At 42.5% G+C, this 26086-nt stretch overlaps 1 protein-coding gene across 1 annotated transcript in view; it reads right to left on the bottom strand.

The window, feature by feature from the left end:
- Positions 1-25765, bottom strand: part of LOC109935819 (ras-related protein Rab-10-like) — a 41139-nt gene extending 15374 nt beyond the window's left edge. Inside the window, exon 1 of the mRNA XM_020534489.2 lies at positions 24793-25765. Within this exon, the coding sequence (XP_020390078.2) occupies positions 24793-24925 (133 nt within the window). The 5' untranslated portion in view covers positions 24926-25765. The remainder of the gene's footprint in view (positions 1-24792) is intronic.
- Positions 25766-26086: the final 321 nt, after the last annotated feature.

The raw sequence follows: 26086 nt of genomic DNA, 5'->3' as shown, positions 1-26086 counted from the left end.
CAATGGTTCGCGACTGGGAGGTGCAGTTGTTTATTGCGAACCGAGCGTAGGTGTTCTGCAAAGCGGTGCCCAAGCCTCCGTTTGGTTTCCCCGATGTAGAGGAGGCCACAACGGGTACAGCGGATGCAGTATACCACAATGGCAGATGTGCAGGTGAACATCTGCTTGATGTGGAAAGTCTTCTTGGGGCCTGGGATGGGGGTGAGGGAGGAGGTATGGCAATAGTTTATTTTATTTGCTCATGGAATGTGGGCGTCACTGTCTAGGCCAGCATTTATTGCCCATTCCTAATTGCCCTGGAGAAGGTAGTGCTGAATTGCCTTCCTGAATTGTTGCGGATTTTAGGGTGTAGAAACATAGTGCTGCTGGGAAGGGAATTCCAGGATTTTGACCAAACGACAAGGAAGGAGCAATGACATAGTTCCAAGTCAGGCTTTGAGGGGAAATGGCAGCAGTGGTTTTCCCATCCATCTGAAGTCATGGGTTTGGAAGATTCTGTTGAAGGAGTATTTGTGAGTTACTACGGTGCATTTTGTAGATGATGCATTGCTGCCACTGTACCAATTAAGCCGTTTGCTTCCTCCTGGATGGTACCAAGCTTCTGTACCAATTCAACCCAGGACCATCAAACCAATTCCATCATAAATCAGACAGTGAATTGGAAATAAGGATACAAAATCTCTGGTCTTGTTTGGTGACTACACTGATTTGCTGGCTGCAGTATAGGGTGTGCAGATAACAGGTCATGTGAATTTTATTAATGATATCTATGTGCGCGGTTATTATCTGACCGTGCTGTTAATACAATTTTGGCTTTCATTAACACTTTCATTAAGTATCTTGTGTCTTGAGCATCCCCAAAAACAGTATAATGGTCTAAATTTAAAATTGAAAGAGAAACTTACATTTTTAAAACATTTTTCGGGATCTCAGGACATCCCGAAGAGCTCCTCAAATTTGGAGTAATCCATTTACAGTGCATAAATTGTTATAATTTGGGGGACACGGTAGTAATTTCTTCATTGCAGATTTCAATAACAGCATTATTGTAAAGACCAAGTAATCTGTTTTAGTTGGACTGCATTTTGGTAAGACCACTAAGATTCCAAAATCTACTTGTAGGTCAGAATCCAGCTTGAAGTTGAAGTTTGACATCTCTCTAAATCATAGAACTCCTACGGTGCAGAAAGATGCCATTCGGCCGATTGAATGTGCATCCACCCTTCGAACATCATTCCACTCAGATCCAGCACCCCCCTCGATCCCCATAACCTCTTATTTAAGATAGCTAACCCACCTTGCCTGCACAACGCTAGACACTATGGGGCAATTTAACATAGCCAATCCACCTAATCTGCACATCTTTGGACAGTGGGACGAAACCAGAACACCTGGTGGAAACCCATGCAGACACGGGGCAAACATGCAAACTCCACACAGACAGTCACCCAAGGCTGGAATTGAAACCAGGTCGCTAGCACCGTGAGGCAACACTGCTAACCACTAAGCCACCGTGCCGTCCAAAGATCATACTAGAGGTGATTCCCAAGGAGGAGGCTGGTCACACAAATTAAAGGGGTACACCAGAGAGATCACTAGCTGCAATGTAGTTAGCAGGACTTGAGTCCAACTACAGGAAGCACTTACAATACCATTCTGACATCTGACAAGGTGAGTAACATGCAAAGCCAAGCTGTGAGAAATACAGGTCTTTAAAGGGACTGCACAGCTCTGAACAGATGTGTGCCTAGTTCAGATGTGTGAAAGTTCAAAGCAACATAGGTCTTTTTAGAAGGATGCTCATGTAATCACAGGAGAAATCCAATGCCAAGATATTCACTTTGAAAGAACTAAGATCACACAATGCCCATAACAGCTGTCATTCAAATGGAGGCATGGCTGACCTGTAAAGTTTGTGAGCTATATATATAAAGTTATAAGTTATTTCAGACTTTGGATCTTGAACTAGTGGCATACGGACTTTAGTCTGTGTGTATAAGGGGTTTAATGATTAATTGGTCAGTATTTCTGGAGCCATGATCTTGCTGTCTAGTATGAGAGAAGTTATCCTGGGATAATATTAGAATTTGTTTGCATTGGGAGAGTTTTATAAGGGAATGGAGTAAAAGGGCATTAGCTTGCTTTCAGTTTAGAAAGATTGGGAATTTTAATCTTTGCTTCGGGGAAAATCCATAGCTTGGGAAATTTTTCAATTTCCAGAAGCCTGTGTTGAAGTTAGATGTATAAAACCATTTCTCTTAACGAAAGGACTTAGGTCAGAACAGATTGGGAAATAGATCACCTCAGTGTGAGGTTTTCAGTTGGAAATTCCAAACCAGAAGCCTGGTTAGAAACCTGAAGGGGTTATTTGAAGATGAGAAAATGTAAGCTCAATTACGGGAATAATCAAGGAAGAGGCTATCAAACTCTCAAAACAAGGAATTGAAAGAAAGAGTTAAGTTAAATCTGTAGATGATATAGAAAAACAACCTCTCTCAGGTGTTTAGGTACTGTAAAGTGATAATTTTGGGATAAATAGGTTCGTATTTTTACTATATTTCAAAAATCTTTCAAATTATGTCATATATAAAATAGCTTGTAAATAATGTAAATATTCTATTTTATCTTCCTTTCTTTTGCACAGTAAACTTCTGTTTCATTGTTAAAACCAGATCTGCAGCATTGCCTTCTTGTGTTTCAGAGAAAGACGACCTCATTAAAGAAAAAAAATATGATATCAGATTTCAGTCTGGGATCTGAGCTGAGACCACAAAAGCAGGCATGGAAAAGGAGGCTCATAACCTTAGCAGGCTGGCTGTAGTGCAGACAGTTAGCAATAATGAGACTGGTGTCCGGCAGAGAAGTGGAACTTTTATTTATTGCTCCATGAATGTGCTTTGGAGCAGCTTCTGACTTTGTGAAGGCATATGCAGTGAAACCCACTTGGTGTGCTGCCAGATGTCTAATGAAGCAATTACTGAGATAAAGAAGTGTGGGTAACTGATGTGTCCTGTCTTAGGGGGCTAATGGCAAAGGATCACCAAAAGCAGATGTGGGGACAGTGTGAATCCCAGAAAATTACTTGCTGTCTGATGAACCACTCTCAAATGGGTTAAGCATGCATCCTTATGGGACTTCAGATGACCTTAGAAGGGGTGACAAAAGACATCAGCTTCAAACATATGTGAGCAACTAATTTGATTCTGTATATGAGATCAAGGAGCAGCTAATTAAATAGGACACAGCAAAATCTACAGTTTTCAACACAACTCCAGGTATAATGATGAAGGACAGTGTTTCAGAACTAGTTACCCCTTAAGTAAGCAGTTACACAATTGCCAAAACACTGGAATCTGCCTGATAAATTTGAAAATTAACCAGCAAAAAGCAGAATTAATATTCCATCAGTCTATACTCAAAGTGATGGGAGGACTGTCAACAGCACAATCAATATACAATTTGAGCTCTACCAGGACACTTAGTTCAAGATGTCATTCCAATATTGGCCCAAACATTGACATAAGCTGAATTCCATAAATGAGATGAGCATAATTGTCTTGACATCAAAGCAGCATTTAGTCTTGGGTAACACCAAGGAGCCCTGGTACAACTGAAATCTTAAACAGATTAAGGTAAACCTCTGCAATGGCTGGAGCCATTCCTAGCACAATCAGTAGGAGCTCCTCACTGTGTTGTCCCATATCTCTCTGGCTCCTTCATCAATGGCCTTCTCTCCATCACAATGTCAGAAGTTTGGCTGTGCACTGATGATTACCCAATGTTAGTCTTCTTCACAATTCAAAAGTTAATGCAGGAACTTATGCCCACATTCTGCAAGGCCAGGCCAATAGCAAGGTTTGGGCTGATTAGGAGCAAATACACTGTGCCATACAAACTGCAAAGCAATGACCATCTCCAACAATGTCCATTGACATGCAGTGATATCATCAACATTCTGGAAATGATCATTTACATAAATACAGTTATGAGAATAAGTTGGAGGCTGATTATTTAATGACGAATGACTCATCTTCTGACTCTATAGCCTGTTCAGCATCTACAACATACAAATCATGAATGTGATAGAATACTCTTCACTGATCTGGGTGCAATAATACTTAAGAAGCCTTACACCAACCAAGAAAAAGCAATGGAGGCAATAAGGACTGCAGATCCTGGAAGCCAGAGTCTATTGTGTTAGGTAGGAAAAGCACAGCAGGTCAAAAGCATTCCCTTTCATAACCACATCACCTACACCTGATTGGTAAGCAAGCAGACTTTGGTAGAGGCACTGTCATGAGCAATGCTCTGATTGGTCATTGTTCCTATTTCAATTCAATAACCATTTTTTGGTTTAGTTTTCAGGATAATACATTGACCAATGAGACAAAACCTGTCTGGTTTAAAATTTGAGCAAAGCATAGCAGTTAGCTGTCAGTCATGTTAACTGATGCATATTCCATGGTAACAGCCTTACCAGAGGCTTCTTGCCTTTGGCAGGGTATGGGGTAGTTTGGAGAAAGGTGAGGTCCGGTAATGGGGTTGGAGGCAATCATGGTTTAGGTCCAGGGTGATTGCAGTCGATAGAGATATTGAGGGTCAGGTTAGGTCCAGCAGCAGAGGGAGTGTGGTGTCAGCAGTGGGATTGAAAGGGGAATGTGGTAAGTCAAGGGGAAATAGTTTAATAGTTACCCAGGACTTAGAATAGGTTTTAATTCTTTTCAATCAGCACTTTCCTCTCATATAGTATGAGTGCTCTTTTCCATTACTTTGGTATGTCTTTGCTATTTGTCCTAATGAGTGCAAGCATAAGAGATTCAACAAAACATTTCATTAATACTCAAGCATAACATGAAATGTTGCCCATAAGGCATTGAGCTTTCAATCAGGATCAGAAATCCTATTTCCCATCCTGATCAGAGAAAAAAAATACACACTTACCTTTACAGGAAAGCTCCATGCAAATCTCTGGTCTAGAAGACTTTCTCAGCTGAACCAGTCAACAGTAGTCCAGGATTCCAAGTGGATTGGCATTGAAACCACATCCCTTTGTAACAACAATGTTGCTATATTCCAGGTTTAAATGTCTTAATGTCACTTTCATAACTACTGAGAGATGGAGGGGAAGTGATGGCCTAGTGGTATTATCGCTGGACTGTTAATCCGGAGACCCAGGTTCAAATCCACCATGGCAGATGGTAGAATTTGAATTCAATAAATATCTGGAATTAAGAATCTAATGATGACCATGAATCCATTGTTGATTGCCGGAAAAACCCACCTGGTTCACCTAATGTCCTCTAGGGAAGGAAACTGCCATCCTTACCTGGTCTGGCCTACATGTGACTCCAGTCCCACAGCAATTTGGTTGACTCTTAGCTGCCTTCTGGGCAATTTAGGATGGGATTTGAACCTGGGTCTCTCAAACATTATCTGGGTCTCTGGATTAACAATCCAGCGATAATACCTCTAGTCCAATAAGAGAGAGGGTATCTTTTCAAAAAGGGGCCCAAGACATTTTAAAACACTGAATCTTACCAACAACACCATCAACCTGGCATGTTACTCAGTGCAACACATCCCATAAACTCATTCATCAAAACTCATAACCTCCACCCAACTCTCACACATCTACCACAGCTACAATGTCAAATCCATTCCACAGTTCCACATTACCCAAATATGACAAGGCTGTGGAGAAATTATGTTGGAAATTTTAAATAAAAACAGAAAATATTGGAAATACTCAGAATATCTAGCAATTTTTTTTCAATCTTTTTTGCTTCTATTCTAAATTGCTAACGTCCACAGTATTTTGCTCTTCTCTTGTGTTGCAATGTGTTTGGTTTATATGCCTTTTATAGCTGAATTACAAATAAACTAACCAACACTTTCTCTTGCAGTATAAGATGGTACAAAACAGGAGGGGACAGCTGTTATAATTGTAAACATGGACTATCAATATTCAACTTCCATCATCTGATTATCATAGAGCCTCAGAGACTTTTAAAAAGCTCAAATGCTGACCTAAAATGGCCACTGTGATCACAAGACGAAGTTGAGAGAAGCTCATTAAATAGTTAGCAAAGATCAGTCTGAGCTCACATTAATACTGTTGTAAAGGGCACTGAAACTCAGACCTGACTGATGCACACCATTCTGGGAGTTGGAATTGAGATAACAGTGACCCATTGATCAAAAAAAAATTCCAGACACTAGAGTGCACTGCAACAGCTTTCATGCATCATCTTTTGTAGCACAAGGTGGAGAATGAGAATGAAATATTTTTTGATAATAAGAAGCTGCTAGTCTCTTTCTCCCTCTCACTCTCTCTTTCAACTTAAAAGACAGTGCCCAGTGAAAAAGCAACTTGGGACAACAACCATTCACCAAGTACTCAAGAATACAGGTATTTGCAAACTTCACTCTGCTGAAGAAATAGGATATCAGCTAAGTAGTCAGGACTTAAATCATTCTCAGTACTTGCCTTATCAATCATGTCTGTACTTGACACCGGCTGACCCTTCTTTTTAAAGTTAATACGTCTTTGTGAGTGTATTTGATGACACAATCTTATTACTTTTTCAGGATAGAAGGTAATAAAATTTTTCTTCCTTTCACTCAAGCAAACCTTGAGCTAGTTAAGTAAATTTTAATTGAAGTATGATGGATTTTAACTAGTAAAGAAAGAAAAAATGTGTTGCAACCAATCAGGGGACTTAAACTAAAGGGAGACAATTCCCTCTTCATCTGCGGTAACTGCAGCAAATAACTCAAGGGGTACAGGCATAGCTGTATCTTCTCATCCCTGCAAAGATGGCAGTACTTAACAAATTTGAGGACATTATGAACACGGTGGACAATGGGGAACCAGTGGATGTGATGTATCTGGATTTCCAGAAGGCATTCAACAAGGTGTCACACAAAAGGCCGCTGCATAAGATAAAGGTGCATGAATTTACGGGTAATGTATCAGCATGGATAGAAGATTGGTTAAAAGAAAGCATAGCGTGGGGATAAATAAGTGTTTTTCTTGTTGGCGATCAGTGGCTAGTAGTGTGCCTCAAAGATCAGTGTTGGGACTGCAATTGTTTACAATTTACATTGATAATTTGGAGTTGGGGACCAGGTGTAGTATGTCAAAGTTCGCGTATGACACTAAGATGAGTCGTAGAGCAAAATGTGCAGAGGACACAGAAAGTCTGCAGAGGAATATAAGTAGGTTAAGTGAGTGGGCAGGGTCTGGCAGATGGAGTACAATGTTGGTAAATGTGAGGTCATCCATTTTGATAGAAATAACAGCAAAATTGATTATTATTTAAATGCAATATGCTGCTGTGCAGAGGGACCCGGGTGTCCTTGTGCATGGAAGGTTGTTTCCACTGGCAGGTGAAACTAAAACTAGGAGGCATAGCCTCAAAATAAGGGGCAGCAGGTTTAGGACTGAGTTGATAAGGAACTTCCTCACCCAAAGGGTTGTGAATCTGTGGAATTCCCTGCCCAGTGAAACAGTTGAAGTTACCTCTTTGAATGTATTTAAGGCATAGAAAGATTTTTGACAAGTAAAGGAATTAAGGGTTTTGGCGGGTAAATGGAGCTGAGTCCACGAAAAGATCAGCCATGATCTTACTGAATGTTGGAGCAGGCTTAATGGGCTAGATGGCCTACTCCTGCTCCTATTTCTTATGTTCTTATGTAAATCATTGGCAACTCCACCACTGAGGGCATAGCACCCAGGGTCACTAAGGCCATCTTGGATGATGGTATGACCCTGCCTTATTTATCCATTTTCTTAAATTCTAATTTACCCTCATCATACAAACATGTAGGAAGTAAAAACTCCAGATGGAGTAACAATACAACTCTTGGTTTCACCCATTGAATCTTGACTAACCTTCCCTAACCTCCTTCACTTCAGACGTCCATTGATGTGTTGGTGCTTTCTAAAACCAAAACCTGCTACCTGGCTAGCCTGAATAGACCTGAGGATGAAGACATAGAAGAAGAGGACAACTCTAAGGAAAATGCAACATCACATGATGTGACATTTGCAATTACCAACTCAGGTACTGGTAATTTACATTCTTCAGTGCAGGGGTGGGCCAATTTTTCAGCTGCAGCACCATGACTGGGTATAGGAATTACATGGAGAAGGCCATAAATATTCAAGAATTTAACAAATAAAGATACATTTTGCAACAAATAAATGGAAACTCCCTTAGTTATGCCAACTTAATTAAACTTTGCAGTAAGAATCAGCATTATCAGGTGAGGAATTTAGAAAAACAGGAAATAAAACAGGAAACGAGTTGGCTTGATTCTTCATAACGTGTTTTAAAGCTTAAGGGAAAACTCAGTTGAAACATTTGAAATTCCAGTCTACCCACTTTGAAAACCAGCATGCAAATCAAAAATATAGTAAACTCGCAAATCATCGTGAATCCACACTCACCTCGTACTGTTCTCAGTGTTCATTCACATACGCTTCTCACCCAAACATGGCAGCTACCCTCTTTAGAAAAGTCCATCTTCAGTTACTAACAATTAGCCAACATACCTTGAGTTACCTCTGTTGAAATCTGTGGCATGGCCTGATGGGTTAGGAGCACACAGTCCCACAACCAACATGACGGGATGAAGCCTGTGCAAAGATGTTTTCTCATCCCTGCCTTGCACAGTAGTATTCAGGTTGGATTTGCTTATCGTGAGTCATCAGGCATGAGTGGGCTGTAGCAAAGCCAGGGAGAAAAGATAGGATATGTGGCAGTATCGCAGAGAGTGAGGTTGCACGCAAGTTCTTTTGCAGAGTACATAAATGAGGATTTCAGCATAGTGGCATATGGAAAAAGACATATTTGAATATTTGGTATGATAAGTTTCTGATAGATGAAGGTTTAGTTTCCATTGGAAAACAGTGGAAGCCATATAATATCTGATTACTGTAGTGGAGGTTTTGACTACAATTGCACTAAAAACCTAGCTTGATGCCAATCAGGCTCATAACGCTCTGAAAGCTTGTGATTTCAAATAATCCTGTTGGACTATAACCTGGTGTCATCTGACTTCTGACCTTCATCATGTTTGTGGATACTACTGCTTAAAAATCCTTACAGGGTCTCATGACAGTGAAGAAATCTGTTCTCCAACAGTTTATGATGATTGCTAAGGTGCCACCCTGAGAAAACAGTAGTCGCAAGCCTGCTGTCCTCTCAGGATGGCAGTAGTTTTGCTCTCAACACTGCCACTTTGTCTGTACCCTTGCTGTTACCTATTAGCCAACCAGCCAGCCTAGATTGTAGTTAGCATGGTAGCACAAAGTTGGGCAGAGATGTTCCTGCAAGACTAACTGCCATCTCCATCTTTGAAAAGCAGCAGTCTTCTATGATAAAGAGATAACAAGGTGTAGAGCTGGATGAACACAGCAGGCCAAGCAGCATCAGAGGAGCAGGAAAGCATGAGCCATGTTGCAACCACTGAGATATCACTGTAAAGGAGTACTAAGGCAAGCAAAAGACATCTCTATGGTCAGCATTAAGGAAAGCATAAGGGTGAATAGTTGCCCATTGTATATATTACTTGAAATGTAATGGATAAAGTTGGTGTGGAATTGTTGGGTTTGTTGTGTTTCCATTTTATTTTGGCCAAGTGAAGACTGCAATAGTTAGCAGTAGAAGAAGGGAGTCTGTCACGGAATTTAGAGATAACATGAGAAGTTAGTACAAAGGGGAAGAAGTGCTTTTTGCTTGCTTTTTTTGACTCATAGTTGGTAAAGCATTTGTTTGAAACAGGATAAATTGAAGTCCAGGACCAGAACCAGCACAAAACAAAAAGTGACATTACAAGAAAATCACAAGTTCATTGGTTGCTAATAGCTGCTAATTTAACTTTGATAGGTTACTTTCAGATTGAAGGTAAATAGGAGAAATATTTACAGATTACAAACTAAAAGACCAGTAGGAAATTTTTAAAACAAATTAAGAACTAAGGAACTGCGGGGGTTGGAGTGCTTTTTTTCTCCCCCTCAATTCTATTTCAATTTGATCTCTACCCTCCCCCTTCACTTTTTTTTAAAGCTCCTGTCGAGCTTTGCTTGTTACTGGTTCCCTGGTCACATAGGTGTTTTTCCTGGTGGTGGAAATATTGAATAAAATTATTTAAACAAATGGAGATTTCACTGTGTCCCTGCACAATACACAGAACACAGGTGCTGTGGGGAAAATTAAGCACTACTACTGTGTAGCTGTAGTGTGGGGGTATGAAAAAAAACAGGGGCTAAGGAAATAATATATACATGCAAGGCCAGGCAATGTGTTGTATCTGCACGATATATGAGCTGGTGAACCCCATTATGGTTCATAATGACCAAACCTGTAGCAAGTGTTGGTTGTTTGAGGAACTCCAGTTCAGAGTGGAAGAGCTAGAGTCTGAGCTTTGAAGACTGCCACACATCAAGAAGGGGGGAAGTATAGTGACTGGAACCAGATGGATCTTGTTAACTACACGATCCTTAATTGGGGTTGTTAACACCCTGGGCTATTCAGAAACCTGGCTGACCAATATTAACAGAGGATTAGGAATCTCTTCAGTTCTGGGTACTGACTCTGAGCTGGCTGGCTACAGCTAGCGCACTCTGCACAAGTAAATAAAGAGTGACTTGGTGACAGATACCAGCCTCTGTGCAGTTATGTCAGTGGTGACGGGAGAAAACAGTACATGCCTGAAGAAAATTTGTTTGCAATAGTCATCTTGGGGTTGGGGTAAGCATTTCTGGCATCATGCCTTTATTTGGGAAGCTTGACTTGTTTGATCCTGCTGTCGAAGACTGGTCCCAGTACGTGGAAAGAATGTGAAAGTCTTTCTGGGTAAATGAAAAGCAACCAGTAACCCTTCTGACTGCTTACGGACCTGCAGCATTTTCAGTTATAAGTTACTTAACTTTACCAGACACTAAAACCTTCCAAGATTGATGGTGTTGGTTAAGGAATATTACAAACCCAAACCTCTTCTAATTCTGAGATGCTATTGGTTTTATTTGGCTATTAGAGATTCAGGGGAGTCCATACTGGAATTTTGACTAGGTTAAAATGACTGGCATAGGCATGTGATTTACAATACAATATCAATAAAACATGATTTCAGGTTAATCCTGAATGAGATGCTGAGAGACCATTTGGTATGTGGGATTAATGATATAACCATGCAGAAGCACCTACAAGCTGAAAACCCAGCTGGACTTCAAACAGGCATTGCAACTGGCTTTGTCATTAGAAAATGAGGCAAGTGCATCATGAGAGTTACAGGGCATTCCAATGGAAGTGGACTCCCTCAACTGCCCAACTGAGGTTGGGGAACACCAATTGAATGTAGGCAATCACAGCTGAGCAGAGGGACCCTAGGCCAGCCCACAGCAGCACCCCGCAACAAAGTCGAGCTTCAACCAAGTGGCTAAAATGTTCTTCAGCATCTGGGCCAGCCAGCCATTGTAGTTGCTGCCGGTATGCGGACTTGAGACAGCAAAGGAGTCCTTTTAGGCCTGACTTGAGTAAAAAAACTCGTAGCCTGGTACCCAGGAGAATGCATACCCTAGAAAATCCCCCTACATGTGGGTTGGAACAATTAAATTATGTAGCAACATTCAATTCGGAACCAATTAAAATTAATGTATGGTTAAATGGTCACTCAATTCCCATGGAGGTTGATACCGGCACAGCTGTATCTGTGGTTGCAGAATCCGTTTTTAACAAGATTCACTCGAGACTCCAACCTTTAAGTTTCCATAAGACCTCAGCCAGACTGAGAACATAACTTGCAATGGTTCCCCATTGTAAGTGTACGACTTCAGAGACACAAATAGAAATTGCTCAAAATTCAGCAAGTCTGACAGCATCTGTGAAGAGAATCGGAGTTAATGTCTCGAGGTGAGTGACCCTTCCTCAGTTCACTTGACCCAAAACATTAACTCTGATTCTCTCCACAGATGCTGCCAGACCTGCTGAGCTTTGCCAGCAATTTCTGTGTGTCTCTGGCTTACAGCATCTGCAGTTCTTTAGCTTTGTACAACTTTGGGTTCTAGTCTCCTATGAGAAGCAGTTGGTGCAGTTACCACTGATGGTAGTAAGAGGCTCGGGGCCCAAACCTATTGGGGCAGAATTGGTTGAGAAAGATTCACCTACATTGGCTCAATACTTTTCAATTAGAAAATAGCTGCCTCTGAAGTCCTAGTGAAATACCCAGGGACTTTTCAGGAAGGGCTTGGGACTATCAAAGGGGCCAAAACCAATTTAAATGATAACCAGGAACCAATTCTGCGATTTTGTAAGGCCTGTCTGGTGCCATCTGCCATGGAGGCAGAAATCAGGAGGCTGGAAAGTGAAGGAATCATCAGCCAGTACAGTTTGTGGAATGGGTAACACCAGCCATACCAATTCTGAAGCTCGAGGGCACAGTTCACTTTTGTGGGGACTTAAGCAAATGGTAACCTGCTTCTCACAGCTAGGTAAATACCCAATCCCTTGCATAGAGGACTTGTATGCAAAGTTGGGACCGGGGGACTGTCCTTTACGAAGCTGGATATAAGCTACGTCTGCCTGCAATTGCAACTGGTTGAGAAGTCCCAGTCGTACGCCACAATTAACATTGATAAGGGTTTATACCAATATAAAAGACTGATATTTGGGGTATTACCAGGCTGCCCCTTTTTCCAGTGGACCATGGAGAACATTTTATAAGGGCTACCCCAGGTTGCCATTTATCTGGATGACATGCTAATAACTGGGAAGACCAATAAAGAGCAATTGGAGATCTTGGACATAGTGCTTAAAAGCTTCTCCCAGGCGGGCGTACAGCTTAGAAGGGAAAAGTGTGTGTTTCAAGCACCCCAAGTGAACTACTTGGGTTACAGAGTTGACAAAACCAGGTTACACCCATTGGAAGATAAAGTGAAGGCAATCAAAGGAGCCCTGGCTCCCATGTCTATACTGGAGCTTAGGTCTTTTCTTGGGTTACTGAATTATTATGGAAAGTTCATACATAACCTGGCCTCCCTCTTGGCACCCTTACACCTGCTATTGAAAAAGCGTCAGCCTTGGGAATGGTTGTGTAGCCAAGAAGTAGCCTTTAGGGAAATGAAATAGCACCTATTATCATCTAAGGTGTTGGTCCACTATGATCTGAAGTGAGAGGTAGTGCTGATGTGCGATGCCTCCCTGTGCAGTATTGGGGTAATGTTGGCTCACTGATGCCCAATGGAGAGGAATGCCCAATAGCGTATGCTTTCCCCTTTGGCTGATGCTGAACGCAAACATGCCCAGATGGAGAAGGAAGGTTTGGCAGTCAACTTTGGTGTGAGGTTGTTCCACCAGTACCTTTATGGGCAGGAATTGGTCATAGTAACAGATCACAAACCCATGCTAGGGCTACTGAAGGAAGACAAGGTGGTGCCGCCCATTACTTCCGGTAGAATTCAGCATTTGGCCCTTATTCTCAATGCATACAAGTACAAGTTAGAACACTGTCCAGGAAGTCAAGTGGATAATTCAGATGCCTTGAGCCACCTCCCAAAGGCAGATACTCCTCTGGTGGTGCCTCGCCTGGAAAAGTCTGTTCTGGTTTTAAACTTCCTGGACATCCTTCTAGTCACCGCTGACAATATCCAACTGTGGATACAAAAAGATCCTGTCTTAGCAAAACTAAAACAGCTGGTAGTAGTGGGGGAAACAGAAGAGCCCAAGACAACCAGGACTGAAACCTTCCTGAACCTGGCGAGACTAACTCACTGTCGAGGATGGCATATTACTATGGGGAGCAAGGGTGATTATCCTAAGCATCTGGTCGCTGCCAGATACAAGCTGAACTCCACCACGGTCATCCAGGGGTTTCCAAGATGAAGATGCAGGCAAGAAGCTATGTCTGGTGGCCAAGGTTGGATGCCAACATAACTGCATTGGTGGGACAGTGTCCAGAATGTAAACAAGGGCAAAAATTGTCATCAGCAGCACCCCCACATTCATGGGAATGGCCAGATAAACCTTGGACTCGTTTGCATGTCAACTATACGGGTCCTTTCATGGGCTCAATGTTCCCAGTCATTGTGGATACCCAAAGTGGTTGGATGTGCATAAAGTTCATTTGGCAAACTTAGGGATGATTGAGAAGCTGCAAGAATCATTTGGAATACATGTACTCCTGGAAGTATTGGTCATGGACAATGCAACGTCATTCACCAGCAGGGAATTTAAGTATTTCCTAAAGTCGAATGGCAGTTGGCACATAAGGACAGCTCAATACCATCCATCGTCCAATTATCTAGCAGAAAGAGGGGTCCAAACGTTGAAGGGAGGCTTAAAGAAGCAGCCTACAGCATCAGTTGATACCAAAATGTTCCGGTTCCTGTTCGATTATAGGACCATGGCTCACGTAACAACAGGGATAGATAGCTCCGACAGAGTTGCTGATGGGAAGAAGACTCCGCACCAAGTTAAACCTGATATTTCCAGACCTGGGGTTGAGGGTGAAACACCAATGCTGGCCACATGCCTACTCTAAGTGAGAGAGACAGTTTAATTCAGGGGACGAAGTCTGGTGCCACAACCATGGAAATGGTCCTGTATGGGTACGAGGCAAGGTTGACCCAAGGTCAACACAAAGTCAGGTCCCATTACGTTCAAAATTCGGGTAGGTGAGGCAGTCCTCAACAAACATGTGGATCACCTGAAAGCTGTTACCTCGCAAACGGGGCAAGTGCAAAACATATCTGGCCCCTCAGGACAGTCTAAAAGCCTGTCCAAAAACAGGTTCTCCCCCTCTGTCTAGTGTCAAAGAAACCTCAGAGACTGAGATGGATGCTGTGTCAAAAGGAGGAAACTCTCCCAAGACACTCCAGATGCAAGAGATGGGCTACAGTCCGGTACAGTCCGCCTGCGTCAGAGTCTAAATCAGAGAAATCAGACTTAGGGCAAAAACGTTGCAGGAAAAGCTACAGCTGAAAGACCAGACCTATATCCCTGGACTTGTGGGGAGGCATGTAGTGTTTGGAACCAGATGGATCTTCTTGACCACAAGATCCTTGATTGAGGTTGTTAACCTGGGCCAATCAGGAAGACTGACTGACCAGTATTAACACGGGATTTAGAATCCCCTGAGTTCAGGGGTCTGACTCCGAGCTGGTAGGCTGAGTTTCACTCTGCATAAGTAAATTAAAGGGTGACTTGATGATAGGATATCAGCCTCTGTGCAGTTATTTCAGATATCTTTTCCAGGCATATTTCTCTACATAAAAAATAACTTACCAGGGGATTTAGAATCTCCTCAGTTCTGGGGACTGACTCCAAGCTGGCTAGCCACGGCCAGTTAATTCTGCACGAGTAAATAAAGGGGGATTTGGTGACAGGATACTGGACTCTGTGTAGTTATTTTAGGCAGATACCTGGATGCTGTGTTTCAAAGGTGTCACACCCCTTTAGATTAACTAACTTAAATTCAATCAATGGTCGGGGCAGGAGGGTGTGACTACAGGCAAGGAAGGTAGAGGGATCCAGGATATAGTGCTGAAAGAGCCTCAGGGCTTCAGCTTGTCTAACAGGCTGGAAATTGTTGCTCCCTGTGTGGACAAGAGTAAGGGCTGTAGGGAGGATGAGCGAATTGACCATAACACCATGGTACAGGAAATCATTCAATTGAATTATGTTTATTGTTACATGTTTACAAGTCACCACTTACAGTGCCATCTTAGGTACATAGGTACCTAGGTACAGAATCTTAGACTGCCTGCTCCCCCTCTCACCGCAGGCAGTCTGGGCTGCCTACTCCTGCTCTCACCGCCAGCCACCTCAGGCTACCTGCTCCTACTCTCACTGCCAGTGAGAGAATTACTTGTATTGTTCAAAATGTAGGAGCAGCATGTTCGATTCCAAGTGTTACTGGCTTTGTACTGTTATCTCCCTCTTAAGTTTTGTTTCGTGAAAATCCAATTGCCATTTTGGTTTGCACTTTAAAATAAAAGCGATCAGTAAGTGAGGTATTAAGATGTATCCTAATCGTGAACGCATGATTCCTGCTGGACCGCCCTGAAAGAGGGCAAGTTGCTTGATATCAGAGTCCTCTTTGGAAGCAGCAAGAGGAAGGAGAAAAGATGTAGTTTTTTCGGGGTAGTATAGGCTGGGTAACAGACCCTGTTCTCTGTGGCCAGGATTGAGAATCCCAAAGGCTGCATTGCATGCATGGCGCCCAGGTTCAGGATATCTTATGTGGGCTGCAGGGGAACTTCGATTGTTAGGGGAAAGTTCCTGTTGTCATGGTTCACATAGATACCAATGATATAGGTAGAAAGAAGAAGAGGCTAAATTAAAAAGCAGAATCAAAAGGGTAATAATCTCAAGATCACTACCTGAGCCACGAGCAAATTGCCACAGGGTCAACAAGATTAAACAGGTAAATGCATGGCTCAAAGATTACTGTGAGAGAAATGTGTTCAAGTTAATGGGACATTAGCATCAGTACTGGGGAAGGAGGGAGCTGTTCCATTGGGACAGCCTCTACCTGAATCATGCTGGGACCAGAGTCCTGGCAAATCACATAACTAGGGCCATAGAGAGGGCTTTAAACTAACAGTTGGGGGTATGGGTTCAGTTGCATGGAAAACTATGGAAAAAATTAAAGGGGTAGAGGGCTCAGGACACATTTTTAAAGTTTTTAGAACAAATAACAGGACAGAGAGTACAGTAAAGGTCAGGAATCTAATTTCAGGCATAGCGAATATGGGGACAACTATAAGAGGGGTGGCCAACACAGGAGAGGGTGTTATACTTAAATGCACAGAGTATACACAACAATGTAAATGAGCTTGTACTAAAGATTGAAATTGGCAGCTCTGATGTGGGCATCACAAAGACATCGCTGCAAGGGGATCTGGGCTGGGAACTAAATATCCAAGAACATGGATCCTATCGAAAGGACAGGCAGACGGGTGGGGTTGCCTTGCTGCTGAGAAATGATATTGAATCAATAGCAAGAAGCGGTAGAGTTAGAAGGCGTAGAATCTCTGTAGGTAGAGTTGATGAACCACAAAGGAGAAAAAGAGCCTGATGGGAGTTTTGTACAGGCGACCAAGTGGTGTTGAGGATGTGCGCCAGAAAATCAATCAGGAAATGGAAAAGGATTGTAAAGAACATGATTACACTAATCATGGGTGACTTCAATATGCAGGTGGACTGGGAAAATCAGGCTGGTAGCAGATCCCAAGCAAAGGAATTCATGGAATGTGCATGAGATGGCTTTTTTGGAGAAGCTTATTGTACAGCCTTCTAGGGAATAGGCAGTTCTGGATCTGGTGATGTGTAATGATGCAAACTTGATTACGGAGCTTAAGGAAAAGGAACTCCTAGAGGGCAGAGCTCATAATTGATAGAATTGAACTTGCAGTTTGAGACTGAATGGCTTGAATTAGACAGTATAATAACAGTATTACAATTGAGTAAACATAACAAAGACATGAGGGAGGATCTGGCCAGAGTTCATTGGAAGGAAAACTAGCAGAGAAGATGGAGGAGCAGCAATGTCAGGAGATTAAGGGTAATTCCACAGGCACAGCAGAAATTCAGCCCAAGGAAGAAGCAGCATACTAAGGGGAGGACGAAGCCAGCATAGCTGACAAGGGAAGTTCGGGTTAGCATAAAAGCAAAAGAAAAAGCACACAACGTGGTGAAGATCAGTGGCAAGCCAGAGGATTTGGATACCCTTTAAAAATCAATGAGGACAGATAAAAAAAAAAGCAATAAGGGAACAGAAGATGAAATATGAGGGTAAGCTAGCTAGTAATATAAAAAAAATTGCAAGAGTTTTTTTAGATGTATAAAAGATAAGACAGAGGCAAGAGTGACCATTGGACTACTGGAAAATGAGGCTGAAGAAGTAGCAATGGGAAACAAAGAAGTGGTGGAGGAACTGCAAGAATCAGGGGCAGGACTAAGTGTAGTTTTGAAGGAGGCATCTGAACAGATTGTGGAGGCGTTAGTGTGATCTTTCAGGATCACTGAAGTCAGGGAGGGTGCCAGAGGACTTAAAAATGAGTAATGTAACACCTGTTTAGAAACGGAGCGAGTCCAAGGATGGGAAATTATAGGCTGGTTAGCCTGACCTCTGTCATTGTAAGATTATTAAGGCTGAGATTACAGATTACTTAGAAATTCATGGTAAAGTAGGTCTGAGTCAGCAGGACTTCGTCAAGGGGAGGTTATACCTAACAAATCTGTTAGAATTCTTTGAGGAGGTAATGAGCAAGTTAGACAAAGGCGAGTCAGTGGACCTGATCCGTTTGGATTTCCAGGTGACACACAGGGCGCTGCTAAATAAGATGGAAGCCCATGGTGTTATGGGCAAGGTACTAGCATGGATAGTGGATCAGCTGACTGGCAGAAAGCAGAGAGGGCATTAGGGGTCTTTTTCAGGATAACACGAGTGAAAACATTTGGGTCTAGGACACTACCCTGAGGAATTTCTGCAATAACATCTGGGGCTAAAATGATCGATTTCCAACAAAACTCATCTTGTCTTAAGCTAGGTATGACTCCAGGCAGTGGAGACTTTGCTCCCTGAATTCCATTGACTTCAGTTTTGTTACAGCTCCTTAATATCATAGTTGGTTGAAAACAGCCTTGATGTCACTGGCAGACATTCTCTGGACTTTGTCTATGCTTGGACCAAAGCTGTGAGAGAGGTCAAGAGTTGAGTTACCCTGGTTTGAAGGTTATTTCTTTGTAAATGCCACTTGATAACACTGTTGATGACCCATTTCATCACTTTGGTGATGACCAAGAGTAGATTGATAGGGCAATAATTGGGCAGATTGGATTCATCCTATTTTTGTGAACATGACACACCTATGCAATTCTCCACATTATTGTTATCAGTGTTGTAGCTGTTTTGAAACAGTTTTGCTAAGGATTTTACTACTTTAGAAGCACAAGTTTTCAATACTATTGCCAAAATGTTGTCAGACCCATTATCTTTTACAGAATCCAGTGTCTTCAGCTGTTTATTGATATCACGTGGAGTAAATCAAATCTACGATGCTGTGGACCTCAAGAGGAGGCAGGAATGAATCACCGACTCCATGTTTCTGGCTGAAAATGGATGCAAATACTTCAGCCTGTACTTTGCACTGATATGCTGAAGCCTCCACCTTGTGGTTAATTGTCTGCTGTATGACTGTGCCAGGGTTTCAGGTCTTAAATTTGTGGGATTACTTAACCCTGTTTATAGCATGCTGTTTCCACTGTTTGGTGTGCAAGTAGTCTTATGTTGTAGCTTCACCAAGTTGACACATCAATTTTAGATATGCTTGGTATGCCATCCTGAACTATTCATTGAACCCAGATTGATCTCCGGGCTTAACAGAAATATTAGTGTACGTGATATGCTGGAACATGAGGTTTTAGATTATGGTTAAATACAATTCTGCTGGTCCTCAAGGCCCATTCACCTCTTGGATGCCCAGTTTTGAATTGCTGTAAGTGTTCAAAGTCTGTCCCATTTAACATGTTAGTAATGCCATTTAAAACAGTAGAGGGTATCCTCAATGTGAAAACAGGACTTTGTCTTCACAATGACAGTGTGGTAGTCACTTCTGCTAATATTGTCATGGGCAGGTACACCTGTGGCAGATAAGGCCAATATAGGGACAGAATTAGGCCATTCGGGATTTTTCATGATGATAGCAGAGACTAGTGGAGTTCTGCAGGGGTCATATGTGGGACCACAACTATTCACGTTATTCATTGACAATCTGGATGAAAGAACTGAGGGCATTAAGTTTTCAGATGTCATAAAGATAGGTGGAGGAACAGGTAGTATTGAGGAGCTACGGAGGCTGCAGAAGAACTTGGAGAGACTAGGAGAGTAGGGCAGATGGAATATAAATTGTGGAAAAGTGTGAGGTTATGCACTTTGGTAGGAGTAATAAAGACACAAACTATTTTCTAAACGGGCAAGGCTTCAGAAATCTGAAGCATAAGGGATTTAGGAGTCCGAGTTCATGATTCTCTTAAAGTTAACATGCAGGTTCAGTTGGCAGCTAGGAAGGTAAATGCAATGTTGGCATTCAATTTGAGGGTAGGATACAAAAGCTTCATCAATGACCTTCCTTCCATCATAAGGTCAGAGATGGGGATGTTTGCAAACAAATACACAATGCTCAGCATTATTCATGATCCCTCAGACAGTGAAGAAATCAATGTCCACACAAGACCTCAACAACTTCTGGACTTAGGCAGTTGAGTGGCAAACAACTTTTGCGCCACACAAATGCCAGACAATGGCCATCTACAACAAGAGGGGATCTAATTGTTATCCCTCTTCCGTTATGTTGATGAATCCCACACTATCAACATCCTGTGGCTTACCACTGACCAGAATCTGAATTGGACCTACCACACTGTAGCTACAAGAGTAGGTCAGAGGCTAGGAATTCTGCAGTGAACAACTCAGTTGCCACCTCCCCCTTGCCTGAATGCTATCTACAAGGCACAAAACAGGAGTGACACAGAATACTCTCCACTTGTCAGAATGGGTGCAGTTACAACAACACTCAAGAAGCTTTGAAATCATTCAGTACAAAGCATCATGCTTGACTGACAGAGATAGTAGGAACTGCCAATGCTGGAGTCTGAGATAATAAGTGTAGAGCTAGATGAACACAGCAGGCCGGGCAGCATCAGAGGAGCAGGAAAGCTGACGTTTCGGGTCTGGACCCTTCTTCAGAAAATGCTTGACTGACAACCTACCCACCACAGTATATAGTTAGCAGTAAAGTGTACAATCTGCACGATGCACTGTAGTAGGTCTTGAAGACTCCTTTGACAACAATGTTCAAACCTGAGAAGGATAAGGGCAGCAAATACATGTGAACACCACTACAACCACCACTTGAAAGTTACCCTGCAAGTCACATGCCATCCTATTTTGGAACTACATTACCATTCCTTCAATGTCACTCAGTCAAAATCCTGAAACTCCTTTCTAACAGCACTCCAGATGCCGCTACAGCTCAGGGATTTTGGCAGCTTAAGAAGGCAGCTCACTTTACCTGCTCCCTAAGTTAGGCATAAACAAATGATGAGCAACACCTCATCCAGCATTCCCTCCAAACTTCATGGCTGCACAGTCGCTTGAAGGGTCAGCATGCCAAAGCCATTCACAGCATTGACTTCCAGTTCCAGAGACAGAACTCCTGACCTTGGAGGTCTGTGCAGAAGATAAAAAATATCAGGAACATTGCCCACATCATATGAATAAATTTAAAGAATAGGTCATTAATCAACTTCTCTTTGAAATCTGGTCAAAACAGTACCAGTTCCCGATCACATAATTGAGGAGAGCATTATCATTGCTTTTCCACTTGTTACTCCTTACTATACATAGTCTATTTTCTCTCTCCTCAAACGTTCTGCAGAATTCCTGGTGGTGTGTTTTTGTTACTGCTTGTACCAGACAAATCTACGTTAAGATGTGGTGACAGCAATACATTTCTTGAGTGTCAAATAGGCCTAGCCTACCATCTTGTAAAGTTGGTACATAAAAGCAAAGTATTATGTTGTTGCTCTGCAAATTAGACTTCCATAAGCATTAACCACAACTACAAATTTTGGATTTGGAACATCAGACATTCAAAGATATGGTCACACTATGGCATGAATTTTCAATGAGATGTGAAGGCAATACTGGAGATAGGTGGGCCTGCAATCTCTCGCTACTAGTCAACGTGGCAGTCTACCACATTGGTTCTTTCTCAGGTATTATTTACTGAGGGTTGATGTGAACTATTATGTTTACCTGCCCACAAGAGGTAACCAATTCAACTGTCGATGGATGGAGCTTGTCAGAAGTCATGTCAAATTTCAGACATTAGGTAGGACCCCAGTGAGGCCAAAGCCCAGCTGACCAATTAAGATAGCAGATTGAGAAGGGTCAATCCAATCACAGTGGCTCAATAGTTGGCACTGCAGCCTCACAGTGCCAGGGACCCAGGTTCGATTCCACCCTTGGGCAACTGTCCGTGTGGAGTCTGCACATTCTCCCCATGTCTGCGTGGGTTTCCTCCGGTTTCCTCCCACAATCCAAAGACGAGCGGGCTAGGTGGATTGGCCATGCTAAATTGCCCGTAATGTTCAGGGATGTGTAGATTAGGGGAATGGGTCTGCGTGGGATGCTCTGAGGGTCGGTGTGGACATGTTGGGCCGAAGGCCTGTTTCCACACTGTAGGGATTCTATGATCTATGAACTGTTCAATTACAGTAACTGAAGGCTATCCTATAGATTCCCCTTCCATAATAACATTCCGACAGCTACAGCACCATTTTTTTTAATGCTTAAGAAATTCCTTCACAAAGTGCTTGCACCCTGAATCACCCTTTCATTCCCTTACCTACATCTACACCTCCCAGAACTAATACAGGGGCTGTCAATCGTAGTTCTGCAAGGCCTCCTATGGACCTTCCAACTTTGGGAGCACGCCCTTTGTCAGTTAGACAGGTCTCCCAGACACAGCAAGTGAATTGAACTATTTCCTCAAAAAAGGTTCCAGAGCTGGGTGTGGGTTTGAGAGACCAGGAAACAAAAATTCAACCCTATATTCTTCCTTATAAGAATAAATGCAGCATGCTTCAATAGCAGTGTTGGTTCAGAGTAAATCTTACAGTCACAACGTTAACTACATCTCTGACACACATAAACATAGAAGACAGAAGGAGTAGGCATTTGACCCCTCAAGCCTGCTCCACCATTCAGTATGATCGTGGCTAATCATCAAGCTCAATACCCTAATCTTGCCCTCCCCCCACATACCTCATCCTTAAAACCACATAATATTTTGACCTCTACCAATTTCTGTGGTAATGAAGTCCATAGACTCAGCACTCTATGGGTGAAGAAATTTCTCCTTGTCTCAGTCCTAAAACACTTACCCCTTATTCTTTAAACTATGATGCTTGGTGCTGGACTCACCCACCATTGGGAATATCCTTCCTGTCTAGTCTGGCTAGAGATTTATAGATATCTATGAGATGCCCCTCATTCTTCTGAACTTCAGCAAATACAATCCTAACGACCTCAATCTCTCCTCAAATGGCAGTCAAGCAATCTGGAAAGCAGTTTGGTAAAACATCGCTGCACTCTGTCTTTTTTCTTTCTCTCCTTTTCTTCATCTTTGAGCCAAAGCAGTGTTGGCAGAGTGGTGGCTGGAGCATTGGTGGTGTGGATCAGGACTCCCGGCAGCGATAGGCATGGAAACTCGATTCCTGGTGGTGGAGGTAGGTCCAGAGTTTGGGCTGCTGGCGGTGTGGACGAGGCAGTGGCGGAAGCAGAGCCAGGGTCTCCTGGGTCATTAGCATTGCTGTTCCTACAGCAGGACTCCTTGAGGGCTGGAACACCTTGCAGAGACCTCGCAGAAGCCCTGAAGTTGTGCTTGAGACCCCAATTTGAACAGAAGATGCATTTTCATTTACGTAATTTATTCCTACCTCATTATAACTCAAAACGGCACTGGATTGTGGCGACAAAACACTTTTCACTGTATCTTCAAAATATGTGAAAATGAATCATTCATCATTATTCTCTCTATTGCAAAAACATCCTTCCTCAGGTAAGGAGACCTAATCTGCACACAATGTTCCAGGTTTGGCCTCACAAGGCCCTGTATAATTGCATCAAGTCATCCTTGTTCTTGAACTTGAGTCCTCTCACTATGAGAGCCAACATACAGTTTGCCTTTCCCGGTGTACTTGTGCACTTACTTTCAACAGCTGGTACATGAGGACACCCAGAACTTGTTGAACATTCCCCTCTCTCTCAAAATACAGCCATTCAAATAATCATCTGCCTTCCTATTTCTGCTACTGAAATGGATGAACTCACATTTATCCCCATTATACTGCACCTGCCATGCATTTGGCCATTCACTATCCAAATCACACTGCAATATCTGTATATCCTCTTAATAGCTTATCATTCCACACAGCAGTGATATCTGCAAATTTTGAAATAGAGTTCCCTAATCTAAATCATTAACATATATTGTAAACAGCTGGGAGTCATAGTACCGATCTCTGCAGAACCCCAATAGTCACTGCCTACCATTCAAGGAAAAAAAACTATTTATTGCTACTTTTTGTTTCCTATCTACTAACCAATTTTCTGTCTATCTCACTACAATACCCCTAATCCCATGCACTTTAGTTTTACACATTAATCCCATAAATGGGACTTTGTTGAGAGCCTTCTGAATGACTTCTTCCACCGGCTCCTCCTGATCAACTCTATTAGTTACAAGAGTGAGAGAGAGCGCATGAGATTCAGAAAAATACTGCTGTTCAGGTTGCTTGCTCCATGTAATTGGGGTTCGAGAAAATGTTCCAAGGGCAGATGGATGATCTAGGCTGTTGGAACTCATGTGAGGCCATTTGATGTTGATAAGTGTTGCAGTATTTTCTCAGGCAGCTAAGTGAGACATTAGAACATGATAGATTCCCCATTCCATTACATACCATCTTGTGCTCCACTTTCTTGTTGTTTATACACATTCTATTAAGTTTGGGATTGATTAGCCTTGCAAAACTAAGGAGACCAGCCATCTATAATCTTGATACCTATCTAGTAATACCACTTATTTTTGGGAAAAGAAAACTGACATTATCTTTCTTTCCCCCAATTAGCTTAATTCTGATGTCTTGGGTAACTCTTGAAATAGGAATTTTTGAAGTCTTATGGAAATCAACTCTTCCAGATTTGTCTGACAATACTTGCCTATTGTGGGTATGAATGAAGCATGGAAATTGTCCTCAGTTAATCTCTTTAATATGGCAGTTTTACCTACATTGGAGTCTCCCACCATAATCACTTTTGAAAGAGCATCTCCAGACAGGTTGGCATCTTGCATTTTTAAAGCCAGTAGAGTCACAGACCAAACATCCTTCCACTGAAATTCACATACTTTTTCAGAATTCAAATTTGAATATGTAATTCCTTTATATTAACTTGTCAAATGCATCTAACTTTAAACAGGCAGCTCTTGATTTCCAGTTGGATGGAAAAAGCCTCAATGAGCAAAGACATCCAAAAGCAAGCTTCACTTGTCTCGACGAGTTTTCACATTAGATGACATGAATTGAAACAGACAGGATGACGATCAGTTGGTAATTGAGCTCAATCGAGTAAATGGGATTAAGTTCAATCAACAACCTTCGGATAATCAGTGGTGTTTTGATTCATAAATGGATAAGGCCCGTGAAAAAACAATGACTGACTGTCTCAATATATCTCTCAGATGTCTCAATGAACAACAGTTAGTTTCCTAATAGATAAGCCTTCGCTCACTTCCTTCTGGTACAGAAAAGCTGCAGAGCTTAATCCTATTCAGACAAGAGGGATGTAGTCCAACGGAAAAGTCTTGCTAAATGAGTCTCAATGAAATATTTTTAATTTTTTGCATGTACTGAACCGGCTTTAATGAGGCCAATCACATTCTGCACAACCCATGGCCAACTTAACGCCAACACTAATTTCTTCGAAATGTCCCCATGGATGGGATACCTCACAGCGGACGACCCACTCTTGATTCAAGTGATGCTTGAATATCTCTAGCTTCTAATACTGATGAAAATCGCAGATTTAATTCTCTTACAGAAATCGGTCAGACCTTGCCTCACACTCAGCTTGACCACTAACTTGAACAGAGCTCAACAACTGCTCATCCTTCATCACGCACTCCTTTCCGCCCATCAACCGACACCCGGAGCGCGCTCGCAATCTGACAATCAGGCACCGCCCACCGCCGGCACACCAATCAAAACACCAGCCCCGTGGGTAAGGACCGCCCATCACCACCGGTACACCAATCAAAACACCAGGCAAGGTCCGCCCACCGCTGCTCACCAATCAGAACAGCAGTTCTGACGGGGAGACACCGCCCACCACTGACCCACCAATCAAAACACCAGGCCCCACAGGCAAGGACCGCCCACTGCTGCTGGCTCACTAAGCAAAACACCAGCCCCATGGGTAAGGACCGCCAATCACCACCGGTACACCAATCAAAACA

Source organism: Rhincodon typus, chromosome 4 (genome assembly GCF_021869965.1).
Source record: "Rhincodon typus isolate 14 chromosome 4, sRhiTyp1.1, whole genome shotgun sequence".
In the NCBI taxonomy this organism is placed as follows: Eukaryota; Metazoa; Chordata; class Chondrichthyes; order Orectolobiformes; family Rhincodontidae; genus Rhincodon; species Rhincodon typus.
This window is presented reverse-complemented; position numbering and strand designations above follow the sequence as displayed.